This window comes from Myotis yumanensis, unplaced genomic scaffold, assembly GCF_028538775.1.
Source record: "Myotis yumanensis isolate MYYU_CA2020_CCGP unplaced genomic scaffold, mMyoYum1.0.hap1 SCAF_7, whole genome shotgun sequence".
NCBI lineage: Eukaryota > Metazoa > Chordata > Mammalia > Chiroptera > Vespertilionidae > Myotis > Myotis yumanensis.
This window is the reverse complement of record NW_027223758.1, coordinates 88000184-88013807: the sequence shown is the minus strand read 5'-3', so window position 1 is coordinate 88013807 and position 13624 is coordinate 88000184. Positions and strand designations below refer to the sequence as shown.

The 13624-nt window shown below is 43.7% G+C and overlaps 1 protein-coding gene across 1 annotated transcript in view; it reads left to right on the top strand.

Annotated features, from left to right (window-relative positions):
• ASXL3 (ASXL transcriptional regulator 3) overlaps positions 1 to 13624 on the top strand; it is a 167700-nt gene that overhangs the window by 23065 nt on the left and 131011 nt on the right. The window contains 1 exon segment of the mRNA XM_070421632.1: positions 10334 to 10416. Within this exon segment, the coding sequence (XP_070277733.1) occupies positions 10334 to 10416 (83 nt within the window).

The following is a 13624-nucleotide window of genomic DNA, read 5'->3' as shown; positions in this document are numbered from 1 at the left end:
CCACGAAGTACAGCTATCGCCCTGGGTAATTAGATATTTGGGGACAATAAGATTTCAGAGGCTGCAAAAATCCACTGAAACAAACATTGGTGCATTAAACAAAGACTCACTGATGTCTGGCACGTTTGGAAAGTACACCACAGGGTTATCATGCATGTGATTTGGGAAGCAGATGTTAAAGATCTGGAAGTTACAGTGATTGACAGTGTGAGGACTGCTGACAAAGAGGAAGTGCCGCATTAGGCTGCCTTAATGTAGTAGGGGGGGTAGCAAAAGGGAAGGATACTGTATTCTGTTTTGATCACACCACATGTAGGATATGTTAGTGGCATTTAGCTAATTTATTTTAATTGGTATAATTCTTAAACACGTGTTTCACAAGTGACACTGGCAAACTCAAGAATATCCAAAGATGATTCCGGAGGTTGTGTCCGCAAGCTATTCTATGTGAGAAATGATGGCAGAAACTGAAGTGCCATTAACCTGGAAAAAAAGGAGAGACCTGGCCCCTGATCATGCCTGGTGACGTTTTAAAGCAGGTGACAATGTATCATGTAAATAAATTATTGGACCCCATTTTGTAAATGTATGTAACACAATTACCTGGCTTTAAGCTACATGTTAGGAAAAGGCTTGGAATTTAGTATTAAGTAATTGTCACGTTCAATTGGCAAAAACTAGGACTACATACTGTAGTAGAAATGATAGGAAGGCATAATTTTTTACCTGGTGTGCAGAACAAGCTTTTAAACAATTAGTAGGTTCTGAATAGAGTAGACTGCCTGCAAATTTCTGTGGTAGCAGGATCTCTTTTTCATTAATGAGATGCTTTACTTTTAAAAAATGGATTCATATGTATCATTATTAAATTAGTAATATTTTAAAACTTTTTTAACACTAGAAATTCTGGGTTTCTCTCACTTTCTGGGTTTTTGTTTTTTTCTGCTGTTGTTTTTTTTTTTGTCTTCCTGTTTATTGAAGGAACATCAACTGTTTCAAAAGATTGGAAACTTCCCAAAGGTAAAGTTGCCCAGGTCCCCCAGGAAATTAGGGTTCAGTTCTCAGTATTATTTGCAAATTCTGGTAACACTCATTCTCTGACCTGTTCCAGGTCTAGGAGGCAGGTCTCCACCCCCAGCTGTGCTCAGGTTTTTGTGCAGCTGGGCAACTAAAACAACACTCCCGTGAGACAGAATTTCCTTCTGACGGGCATTCTCTGAAGCTCCCCATCACCATTGCTTGGAAGCTTGTCTTCAAGTACATATCGCTGGAAGGGAGTTTTACTGTTGGTATTCTCTGCATTTTCCCTTGATTTGTGATGAGTGCAGGCGGGTAATGTGTCCCTGTGGTGCGCTGTTCCCCCAGGTGACAGGTCGTCTCACAGAGCACGTATGGTTTAGTCCCTCTCGTTAGCAGAGAAAGGCTGTTGGGTGGTGAGACTGGGCGCAGAGCGGTGCAGGGCCACCTGCGAGTCTGCAGTGGGAGAAGTTTGGCGGTGATCAGGCCATGATGGCGATGTGGGGCCAGCCTGATCGTAGAACTCTGGTGCCGTTTATGCAGGAAATCTCCAAGACCACACCCAATGTCCATCTGTGTGTGTGTGTGTGTGTGTGTGTGTGTGTGTGTGATAGCTCTCTTCTTTGTACTGAAAAGATTCATCTGCCTAGGCCAGTGATGGCGAACCTTTTGAGCTCGGCGTGTCAGCATTTTGAAAAACCCTAACTTAACTCTGGTGCCGTGTCACATATAGAAATTTTTTGATCTTTGCAACCATAGTAAAACAAAGACTTATATTTTTGATATTTATTTTATATATTTAAATGCCATTTAACAAAGAAAAATCAACCAAAAATATGAGTTCGTGTGTCACCTCTGACACACGTGTCATAGGTTCGCCATCACTGGCCTAGGCTGTGCTCAACGTGAGCTGTTTTCTACCCCCACCCAGCTAATAGTACAGTGTTAGCTAATGATTATGAACTCATATTGCTGTATAGCTATTTGTTATATGGTAATAATACATGCTTTACAGTCATTATATCATTCAGTGCTCACAACATTTTTATAAATGAGGAAATGAAGAAGCTGAAGTTCATGGAGGTTAAGTATCTAACTAAGATCAGATATCTGGTGAGCAAGGGTTTCCTGGTCCCCCTGACTCCAAAGCTCATAACCATCTTTATTATTCTATAAAAGTTTCTAATATAGAGCAACTCAAAACATCTCCAAATTTTACTTGGTCTTTCCTGAAGTCTACTGGCTTAGTGTCACAGTCTGAGTCATAGACACGGATGAGGATCAGGGTCCTTGATCTCATGAGGTTTACAGTGTAGCAGGGAAAATATCATTAAATAGATAATGGTAATTAATGGCAGTTTTGACAGCTGCTACCAAAGGAAAGTATGGTTCAAACCATTATATGAGAATTCAAGAAAAATATCTGAGATGGCCAAGAGACATATGAAAAAACGCTTCAGAGAGATGTCAATTAAAATGACAGTGAACCTGTCAGAATGGCTATCATCAGTAAATCAACAAATGACACGTGCTGGCAAGGATGTGGAGAAAAGGGAACCCTAGTACACAGCTGGTGGGAATGTGGACTGGTGCAGCCACCATGGAAAACAGTATGGAGTTTCCTCAAAAAATTAAATATGGAATTGCCATTTGACCTAGTGATCCCACTCCTAGGAATATACCCTAAGAAATCTGAAACACCAATCAGAAAGAATGTATGAACCCCTATGTTTACAGCAGCACAATTTATATAGCTAAGATCTGGAAACAGCCCAAGTGCCCATCAGTAGATGAGTGGATAAAAAACTTTTGGTACATTTACACCATGGAATACTATGCAGCAGTGAAAAAGAAGGATCTCTTACCCTTTAAGACAGCATGGAGGGACCTGGAGAGTATTATACTAAGTGAAATAAGTCAGTCAGAGAAAGACAAGTATAACATGATCTCAGTTATATGTAGAATCTAATGAACACAATAAACTGACAAACAAAATAGATCCGGAGACATAGAAGCATGGAACAGACTGTCGAATCTCGGAGGGTGGGGGTAGGTGGGTGGGTGAGAAGAGATCAACCAAAGAACTTGTATGCATATATGCTTAACCCATGGACACAGACAATAGGGAGGTAGAGGCCTGGGGTGGGCTATAAAGGTCAATGGGAGAAGAAAAGAAGACCCATGTAATACTTTCAACAATAAGGATTTATTTAAAAAAAATATCTGATTGTTCTTAAGTCTGAGATTACAGAAGTGGGGATTATGAGGTAGATATTGTGTATAATACCTTTGACTATAGGCCTTCAGGTTCCGTAAGCCCCCATGCTCATGACCAAAAACAACTTACCTTCTCAGGTAGAGCAAACTGCAGTGTCACATGGGCTAGACTGGGCACTTACTGGCTGCCAGACCTCCTAGACCAGTGGTTCTCAACCTTCCTAATGCCACGACCCTTTAATACAGTTCCTCATGTTGTGGTGACCCCCAATTTCATTGTTACAAATTGAACATAATGAAAGCATAGTGATGAATCACAAAAACAATATGTAATTATATATGTGTTTTCCGACGGTCTTAGGCGACCCCTGTGAAAGGGTAGTTCGACCCCCAAAGGGGTCGCGACCCACAGGTTGAGAACCGCTGTCCTAGGCACTTTACCTTCTTTTCACCTGCTTTCTTCTGGGTGAAGGCGGCCTTATTCTCAAGGTTCTTATAACAAAATTCCTGTATCGTTTACATCATACATTTACAAATACTACTAAGGTATATAATTTCCCCACAAAAATTCATGCAAGTAGAATAGAAAAATTGGCTAAGTATCATCTTGAAACCCTTACCTAGTAATCACATAAGTTCGGAGTCAAGAATAACCTAATTGAGTTTTAGGCGAGGTGCTGGCTGTCCCTTTTTACAGGATTTATTTCCTCCTCTGAATTCTACTGGGATCCAAATTCATGTTCCATCAAAATGACATGGGTCTTTGTGTTTTCTCAGGAAGGGTGGAAACAGGAATGTTAAATCTATGAATCCAAGAACCTGTGGTACTAGAGGCACATCCCATGGAGACTTAGCACAGAGGAGCTGTCTAATCAGCATAGCTGTGCTTATTATGTGTAAACATTATCATCATCAACATCATCATGAATGCGAGGCTCGTCCTTCCACTCACTAGTTTCTTGACCTTGGACCGATTACTTCAACTTGGCGCATCTCAGAGTTGATTCTCTCTTTTCTATGTGTCTCATCAAGTTGTTTTAAAGGTCAAGTAAAATAACATCGTTGTATGAAATTGAATGAAATAGTAATAGATGCTGTGTGAAAGCAAATGAAATAATACAAATTGTGTGAAAACACCCTGTAATTGTAGAGCTTACGCACGCACGCGCGCGCACACACACACACACACACACACACACTATAATGCTTAATTTGTAATCCCCAAATCATTTCCCTGAGACAAGACCTTACACAGTTAGATATTTTAATGAGCTGCCAGTATGAGTCCAGGGAAGGCACAATGCTGTTAAAGAAAGGGAGAGAGCCTGGTGTTTGATACTCATTTGGGATTTCACAATCTAAACATACATTATTGACACGATTTTAAATTGTGGACACCTTTTTACTTTGCAATCAAATAAGTTCAGAATATTTTATTTATGTCCCCCCCCCCAAAAAAAATGATTTTAACCATTAGATGAACAGTGGTCTCATGTATTTATCTTAGGGATACTCGAACTATCCTTTTCTGCAGTTTTTTTTCCTCCTTCTTCTCCTTCTACGGGGGCATGTAGATGTCTGGGGGAGGCGGTTCCTGAGATGAGTCTGTTTTGCCTCAGGTTGCATGAAATGAGCTGCTTTTGGGGTGGGCTCTCCTACAGTCAGTCACCTAAATGAAGGAGGTGGAATCAGTCCACTGGTGTGTTTGCCAATGCTTTACATCTTTTCCCAGCTCCTGAAAAAAAAATACAAGAGGGTCCCTTGCTAGGAAGGTAGTGGGTTGTATTTATTTGCGTCCTTAGCCATGGAAATCCCCCCTTACAGAGAGCCAGGCTGCGTGGGAGACCTCTGGGGGGTAGCAGTGAAGGAAGAAGGTGGCTGGGAATTGAAAGGACTTCAGGGCCTGAGGCGGCGGCATGAGGTGCAAGACACATTCTAGGGGTGAGAGGGAAGTGGATTCACAAGCACAGCTCTGACACCAGAAAACAGGTTTGTTTTGCAAAGAAAGAAAGGACCTTTTCTGGGAAGATTGAACTGTTTCAGACTTTGATTTGTGGAGAAGAGACAGTGATATCCATCCAGTGGTTTCCAATTACAGTCTCCTCTTGGCAGCTCCCGTGGGCTCTGCTAATTCCAGTGTGGACATTATTAAGGGAGCTCTGTGGGTTTGGGGGCCTGTTTTTGAGGAAATAAATGACAAAGCAGCTCAATTTTCAGCAAAAGTTTTTTTTTGTATTTTTTTTTTTTGACAGGGACTAGAAAAGATCTCTTTGTAATCTAAAGTAAATAATGTCAGAAAGAGAAAACAGCTACTGGGAAGGAGACAGAATTCACATGACTTGTAGAAAATCTGATTCCGGGCTCCTGTACTATTGGCACTATTAAGAATTCAATTTGCTGTTCATATAGATAATAATTATCACCACTCAATGGCTTCTGGATGGATTAGCCATAAAATGGGAGAATATTATGTGAAAAAATTGTATTCATAGTTGCAATTGAAAATATAAAACAATAAAAAGCTTATTAGAGTTTGTGGAATAAAACTTAAATACATGGAACAATGTGCGTAAATTTCTTAAAAATTTAATTAGATGTCTCATTTAATTCCAATATAAATTTCATCTGGAGATATAAAGACGTGAATAATTAAAAATTTAAGAAGGAATAATGAGAGCAGTGCCCTAGCCAGGGAGTGAAATGAATGAGACGATGACAGCGATTGAAAACAGGGTGGTGCTGGCACGCGGGGGCTGAGAGAGCAGAGGAGCGGAGCAGGAGTCCGGGGCCAGCCCAAGTGCAGTGGTTTGCAGTTCATTTCACCCTGAACATGCCCGGAAGTTCCTTCAGCTGCTGGAGAAAGCACGGGTCCTCTGAGCTCTCTCACCCCCTCACCTCCCTCTCAACAAGGACCGCTCTGCTCTGTGCCATTTCTGTAATGGGCCCCGCCCTTCTATGTGGGTTTCACATCCAAAAGTGTATTCATTGCCCTCATATTAGTAGGTGGGAGCGGATGCCTTATTCATCATGGCAGGCTTAGCCAGCACTGTGGCGGGAGGTCCTGAATTACCAGCAGGCATGGGAGGCTAGTGCTTCACCTTGGTACAGAAAGGGAAATCCCAGATGAATTAAAAAATACAAGCTTTCAAGGATACTTGAAAGAACTATTGGTGGACATTTGCATGCTCTCTGGATAAGAGGAAAATCTAAGCAGAAGAGCTGTAGCTGTCACAATGGAAAAGATCTGATGGAATTGTTAGCCTGAAAATGTAAAACGTTGCATATCCCCCTAAAATATCCAAAAGATAAGCAACAAAAGGAATAAATACTACTACTATGCAAAACAATGAATATCATTCTGACTGTTTAAACAGCTTTTCCCCCATTAATAAAAACAGAAATATCCCAAGTGGCATATCCTATACCACATGAGATTCATTTGAAAACATCTCTATCTCATTAGTATTTACAGAAGTATAATAAAAATAACAACAAATTACCACTTGTTTGACCTGGGATAATGCTTCATACTGGCCAACTTGTGGTGAAAGGGGTACATTCAGTTCTGTTTGGTGAGAGGATAAATTGTTAAAATATTTCTGCAAACATTTGGCTGTGCGTCCAGAGACATAACAGAATTCATATTCTTTGACTCAATAATAGTCTTAAAATGTTACATTCAATATATTCTTTGGGTATTTCTGTTTACTAATTGAATTTTTAAAATAGTGCCTACTCTCAGAAGTGTTAATTATGATGCTATTTTGGAGAATTCAAATTACATGGAGACAGCTAATATACATGTATTTTACTTAATTATAATTATATTAAAAATAATGTGTATGAATAGAAAAACTAGAAAGAGAACAAATATTAGGCATGGTTCATATTCTTGGTTGCAGGCTTCTGGGTGCATTTTGCTTTCAATAAAATGGGCACGAGTTTGCATTTTTCTACTTTTTACTCTCAGAAAGCAAGATTATTTTAAATAATTATCCATGGCAAACTTTAAAATTGTACTTCCTCTTTTGCCACAATTACATGATTTTTGCCTAAGCCAGTCTGAACCTGTTTGGATGATCTGAAATATTACTTAGACCTATTTCTGGAAACATCTTATTGTGATAAACAGTCTTAAAACTCCTACTCCCTTCTCTGCTGTATTGAATCCTTTGCCCCATTTTCTACAGAAGTGGGTACAAGGTGGAAAACAATTGTAAGAACATGTGAATTAATTGGCTGTGAAAACGTATGCAAATATTAGTATTTGAGAAATGTCATGAAGGAGAATCCAGAGAGTACCGTTCTGCAGGACCTGTGACACTGTACCACTTCCGCGTCGGGATACTGGGGGGATCGAAGGTCGGGGCCGGGGGTTTAGGCTTGCACTCCGCCTGTGACCTCTCCTCCCCGTGGTGTCTGAGTGTGGCTGCCGGCGAGTCTGGTCCACGTCTCCGCCATGTGTCCCGTTATTTGGATGGTATCGATGTTTTGTTCCGTGAAGGCAATTCCTCTCTACCTTGTGTCCTGTCCACGCTCACACGCCTAGCACAGTGAGCGGTGCTCACACCCAGGCGCCCCTCCTGCTCTGCCCCGTTTCTCTGTCTCACAGGCCCCGAGGGTGGCTTCTGGCATGTCGCGTGGCTCCGTCGTTGCCTGCCCGCCTCTCGCCCACTGCGCGATGTCATTGTTGGCGCTTTCACGTCCTTTGTGGAGTAGGATGTGATGGCATGGAGCAGGGGACAGGGCTTCCCGATTCTCTCAGTTGCTGGGAGGCGCTGCCAGGTGTGCTGAGGGGCCTGTATTCGGGAAGAGAAACAGGGAGTCCTCCACCGTGAGTAACCCCACTTTCGAGTGCACCCCAATGTCCCTTACAACGTTGCCCAGTAACCTGGAGTTTCTGTCCTCTTCAGCCCTTCCTTTCTAGTTTTAACCGGTTTGCCTTTTGGACATCCCAGTTCAGCTCAATTTTCCTCCTTCCTCTCCTTCCTCTTCTTACCCCTTCCTTCTTCCATCCTGTGCCCTCCCCGCGCCCCCACCCCCCCCGCCCCTCTCCCTCGTTTGCTTACTTGTGTGTGTCTGTACAGGTCTGTTGACCTTCGGCCCATATCTTTTATGAGAGCCCATTGGTGTCCTCAGCATCGCCCATCATGTGGGGGATGCCCATCACGTGACCACAGCGTCTCCTTTCATAATCCATAGTGTGCACTTCTCTGCTTACAGTTCTCATGTTAACAAGTCTGCCAGCTTGTTTGTTTTCATGTCGCTTTCCTCCCCTCCCTCCTTGTGATCTAACCTTCCCCTTTCGGCTCTACCACGCAGTGTCCTTCTCGCCTTTTTCAAGCAAGGTGTTTACACAACGCATGAGTCCTCCTCCCTCTACAGCTCTGCCTGAGCTCCCCCCCCCCCCCCCCCCCCCCCCCCCCCCCCCCGCCTTCCCAGTCTTCAGTTCAGCTCGGAGTCCTCCTCCGGGAGGACAGTTTTTCTTCTTTCCCAATGGAATGCTTGTTGCCATGCCTTCTCCCGGCTGTCGCTCAGATGTCTATATTCTTTAAAGCACTTGCCAACTATGACGAAGGGACGGATCCAGACTGGGGAAAGGGGGGAAATGTCCTGGGACATAGAAAGGTGCAGGAAAGTGGCCCTCATGGGGGTGGGGTGGGGCTGCCTGTCCGTGTGTAACTCATTGGAAGACCCGACGGACAGAATGTTTGCTTGTGACTTTAGTGGAACTTCGCCCATTGGTTGTCGGGGAGGCCACAGAGCTGTTGTGGACAGCTGTGGGAGCCTTTGCAGTTTTGGGTTTTGAGTGCCCTGGTAACTCTTGAGCATTCTGATCCTTCTGGTGAATCCTCACCAATAGAAAGCTAGTCTTTCAGTGGCCTGGGGTCATGATGTGCAGAAGCTTCTGTCCAGGGTCTGCCATTAGGGGCCGTCTTCCCGTGGAGGAAGGCATTGTGGAGGGTGCGCATTCTTGCTTCTTGTCCCTACAGGCGGCCCTGTAGTCCCTGTTGGTGAGCAGTGAGGTCACTGCTGTGGGCTGCTTTCGACACCTGTAGCTAAGACCCAGGCTGAATCAAAGAACTTGATTTTCAGGACGAAGATCTAGCCGCAGCCGTGGGCAAACTACGGCCCGCGGGCCAGGGCCCGTTTGAAATGAATAAAACTAAAAAAAAAAGACCGTACCCTTTTATGTAATGATGTTTACTTTGAATTTATATTAGTTCACACAAACACTCCATCCATGCTTTTGTTCCGGCCCTCCGGTCCAGTTTAAGAACCCATTGTGGCCCTCGAGTCAAAAAGTTTGCCCACCCCTAGCGCCTGTAGAAATAACCGTGCCCCATGTGTTCCCCGCACGTTGCTTAAAGAACTCCCTTCTACTGAAACATAAGTAGGACAGAGAAGAAGAGGGGGAAGTGGGATCCGTTTATAAAACGGAGAAGGGCTGAATGGGAAGAGGCATGAAATTGATCGGAAAAGGCATGAAATTGATCGGAAAAGGCAAAAGAAAGGAAACTGAGCTGAACTGGAAAACACTCTGCGACCAGGCACTTGGGTTTCTGTTTGCTTCCTGCCATTTGGGTCACAAAGGACTTTTCCCCTCATTTTCTCTTTAGTATAAAAGGAGTTGATCAAAATGGGAATCCATTGAGGTTCCTTCTGACCAGCACTTTGTTCTGGGCTGTTGGTAGTGTTCAGGCTCCATGGTTCCAAGGCCTGGAAATTTAGGAAACACTTTAACGGCCTGAAAGCATGTCTTTAACCATAAAATAATAGCGATTTTTAATAAAGGAAATTATACATTTATTAACTTTTTTTTAAGTTTCACTTTTTGGTTGGTGTGTATGCCTTTGTGACTTTTTTTTTTTTTTTTAAATGGTCCCTATTTGTTGCAGAAATTACCATACTGGTAAATGTCCAGGAAAAATTACTTTCTTACTTTGGACACTTGAATTGTGTGATGGAACCTTATTTTGATATAATAACTCCTTCCCCTTTAAAATCTTAAGGACCCACTGCGTGATTCACACACACTTTCATTTTTGACGCTTCCATGCAGTCATCTGTTAATCTTATGTTTATTTTTATATTTCAGGCACTAGAAAAACACCCCAACTCACCAATGACAGCGAAGCAGATATTGGAAGTCATTCAGAAAGAAGGGTTAAAGGAAACAAGGTCAGTATTTATATGGACAACATTTCCCGTTTTTATTGACTAACAATGGCCACTAGTTGCAAAGCAATAGATGTTTCTGCATTTAGATATTATAATTGATTGCGAATTAGGTGACTACCTGCGGATGTTTTTGTGTCTGCCAAGTATTTGGACGACCAAACATTTCCTTGGAACTGCCTGTCGGCTTAATAAATTACACCGGACGGATTAATATTGAACATACTTTGTTAGCAAAGCGCAGCGCTGTGTGAATTAACCACTTCCTGGAATCACTCCTCGTCCTCTTTCTTCTAAGAGGAGATCGATGTGTTTCCGAAAGCGGATAGGGAAAGAGAAGCACTTCTCCAGGCTTGACAGACAGGTCGGGGGCACACCGATGAGCTCACTCGGATAAAGTTCCGAGTGCCAGTGATCGTGGTTGGAACTTCAGTCCTCTTGTACTTAGAACTCCTACCCGGGGAGCATCATTAATAGGATAAGGAGCTTTTTTTTTTTAAAAAAAAAAAAATAGCACTGAGATATAATTCACACAGCATGAAACTCACCATTTTAAATGTCCAATTCAGTGGTTTTTAGTGTATTCACAAATTTTGTGCAATTATTACAACTTTTTAATTTTAGAACCTATTCATCACCCCAAAATGAAACCCCAACACCCATCAGCAGTCATTCACCATTCCCTCTCCCCCAGCCCCTCGTGGCCACTAATGTACTTGTTATGCCTACAGATTTGCCTATTGTGCACATTTAACGTAAGGAATTATACAATATGCAGCCTTCTGTGATGGGTTTCTTTCACTCAGCCTAAATTTTGTTTTTCCAAAACCCATCTATATTGTGGCACAAATCAGTACTTTATTCCTTTTGGTTGCCAAATAATATTTCATTGTATGGATATACCACATTTTGTTGCTCTGTGATGATCCTTTATTTTTATTTACCATTCATTTTACAGTCTTGGCTTTAGCCAGCCTATAGGACCACATAGATTATATGACTCAAGGAGAAAAGAAGAAGTTTGTTAGAGGCTAAAATAGCCATTGGATGTCATGTATGTGCAGGCGCTAATCTGTGTGGCACAGGGTGCATGTTTTGTACGAAGCTCGTCTGTCTGCAAGCCACTGAGCACCCAGTGGTTGTAACTGGGGTGAAAATCAAACCTGCTGAGCTGCCTTCGGAATGTTTTGGCTGATGCTGAGGTAGAACCGCTGGGAGAAGTGAATACCCATTCTCCCACGGCCGACTGTTCCTAAATCACCGGTGTTGCCTACAGCCGTGAGGTGTGGGCACGCCCGCCTCTCCCTGTTTAAATGCATCCTGTGGAAGTGGGATCCCGACACAGCACAGGGCACAGGGCTCCCTCTCCCCGCTCTGGTGGAGGCTCCTCCCGTCTGAGGACGGAGCCGAAGTGTTGTAGCCGCTGTGTCTGCAGTCACTCTTCGCCCACGAAGTGGAGGCAGCCAGGGAGGGAGGCTGCCCACGGCCTCCCAGCTCCCCCAGAGGAGGCCTGGTCTTCCAAGCAAGATGTCAGCGTGAGGAGGCAGCCAAGAGAATAGGGCGCCGGGAAATTAATCTCTTCCTTGCTGCCTGTCAGAAACCTTAAGATATTTATGCCGTTTAGGAAACACGGAACATGTTTGTGCTGCAGCTTTGGGAAAACGGGGTAAAAAATCTAAGGATTTGACTGCTGTCGAAGGTGGGCCGTGTGCAGGTGTGGGAGCACATCCTGTAAGCAGCGTTTGACATTTATTCATTGAGTTATTCTTCCCCACGGGGGTGACCGTGCCGCTGTCAGCTGTCAGGTGCCCTGAGATACAGAATCCTCGTACCCTGGCTCCGAACAGCATTTTAATTACATTTTTTATTATAACAGCATCATCTCATATTTTTGAAATGCCGGTCTGCCCACAGTGGTATATTAAAGGGCTGTAAGCATTTGTAGTTGTAGTTGAAACACAAGACAAAACAGCTGCTTTAGAGTAGAGAACAACGGAGTTGCACACACCACCTCCCCTCTGAACACAGCTGACCTCCGCCCAGCACCACCGCCGGGTCCTTCGATAAAGAAAACGGTGTTTCACATCCTGACCCACCAGGAAAGCAACAGGGAAAGTTCCGCAAGGAACCCGCAAGCCCATCCGGCGGAGACAGAGGGGACAGGCCCATTTCAGTCTCTTCTGGAAGGTCAGTTTCACAGGCAGGGGCTCAGAGTATGCATTTCAGGTGCTCACTGATTTCTAACCCTCCTGCCCGGCTGGCTGGCTCAGTGGTTGAGCCTCGGCATATGACCCAGGAGGTCACAGTTCGGTTCCCGGTCAGGGCACATGCCCAGGCTTCAGGCTCGATCCCCAGTGTGGGGCCTGCAGGAGGCAGCCATCAACTATTCTCTCTCATATTGATGTATCTGTTTCTCTTTCTCTCTCCCTTCCTCTCTGAAATCAATAAAATAATATTTAAACTATAAATCAATCAATCTCCTCCGTCCCGTCTCGGGGCCTGTTCCTGAGGACTGGTGTCTCTGTGACTACCTCCCCAGGTATTCTAGTTCTAGTGTACTTACTAGAATCATCTCTGAAACAAAGCTGTCTAAATTTTGAGTGAGTTTGGGGGCTTTTCTACATATTACATATGTTTTAGGGAGCAGATTCTAACATTTGTTTTTCCTACTTAATGGACAATTTTGTTACCTTCCATGTCCTTAAATGTTTTCCAAATATGTAAGGTAGCCAAGTAAATGAAGTATGACTGTATCTATTTTCCTTAAGCAGAGTACATTTGGAAGTCCCATCACCATAGGTCATAGCTGTTTAACTCCGAGGTATTTATTAATGGTGTAATGCAGGGGAGTGACTGAGAGAGTTACTAATGTGACCGCACGTAACCCTCTGGTCTCCCCTGCAGCTGAGAGGTCATGTTAACAGTCCTCCCCACAGTAGTCCAGCTCTGACCCAGCTTCTAGAAAAGAGGAGATGGGGATTGTAATTCCTCATCATTACACATGGCTTTAAAGTAATGCCATTGGCCTCAGGTACCCTGGGGGTCTTGGGTTCCTGTGCCAGGGGGAGCTCCTGTGGCATTTACTTCACTGCACCAGGTAGAGCTGTGGCATTAACCTCACTGCACCAGGTAGAGCTCCTGTGGCATTTACCTCACTGCACCAGGTAGAGCTCCTGTGGTATATACCCCACCTCACCAGGTAGAGCTCCTG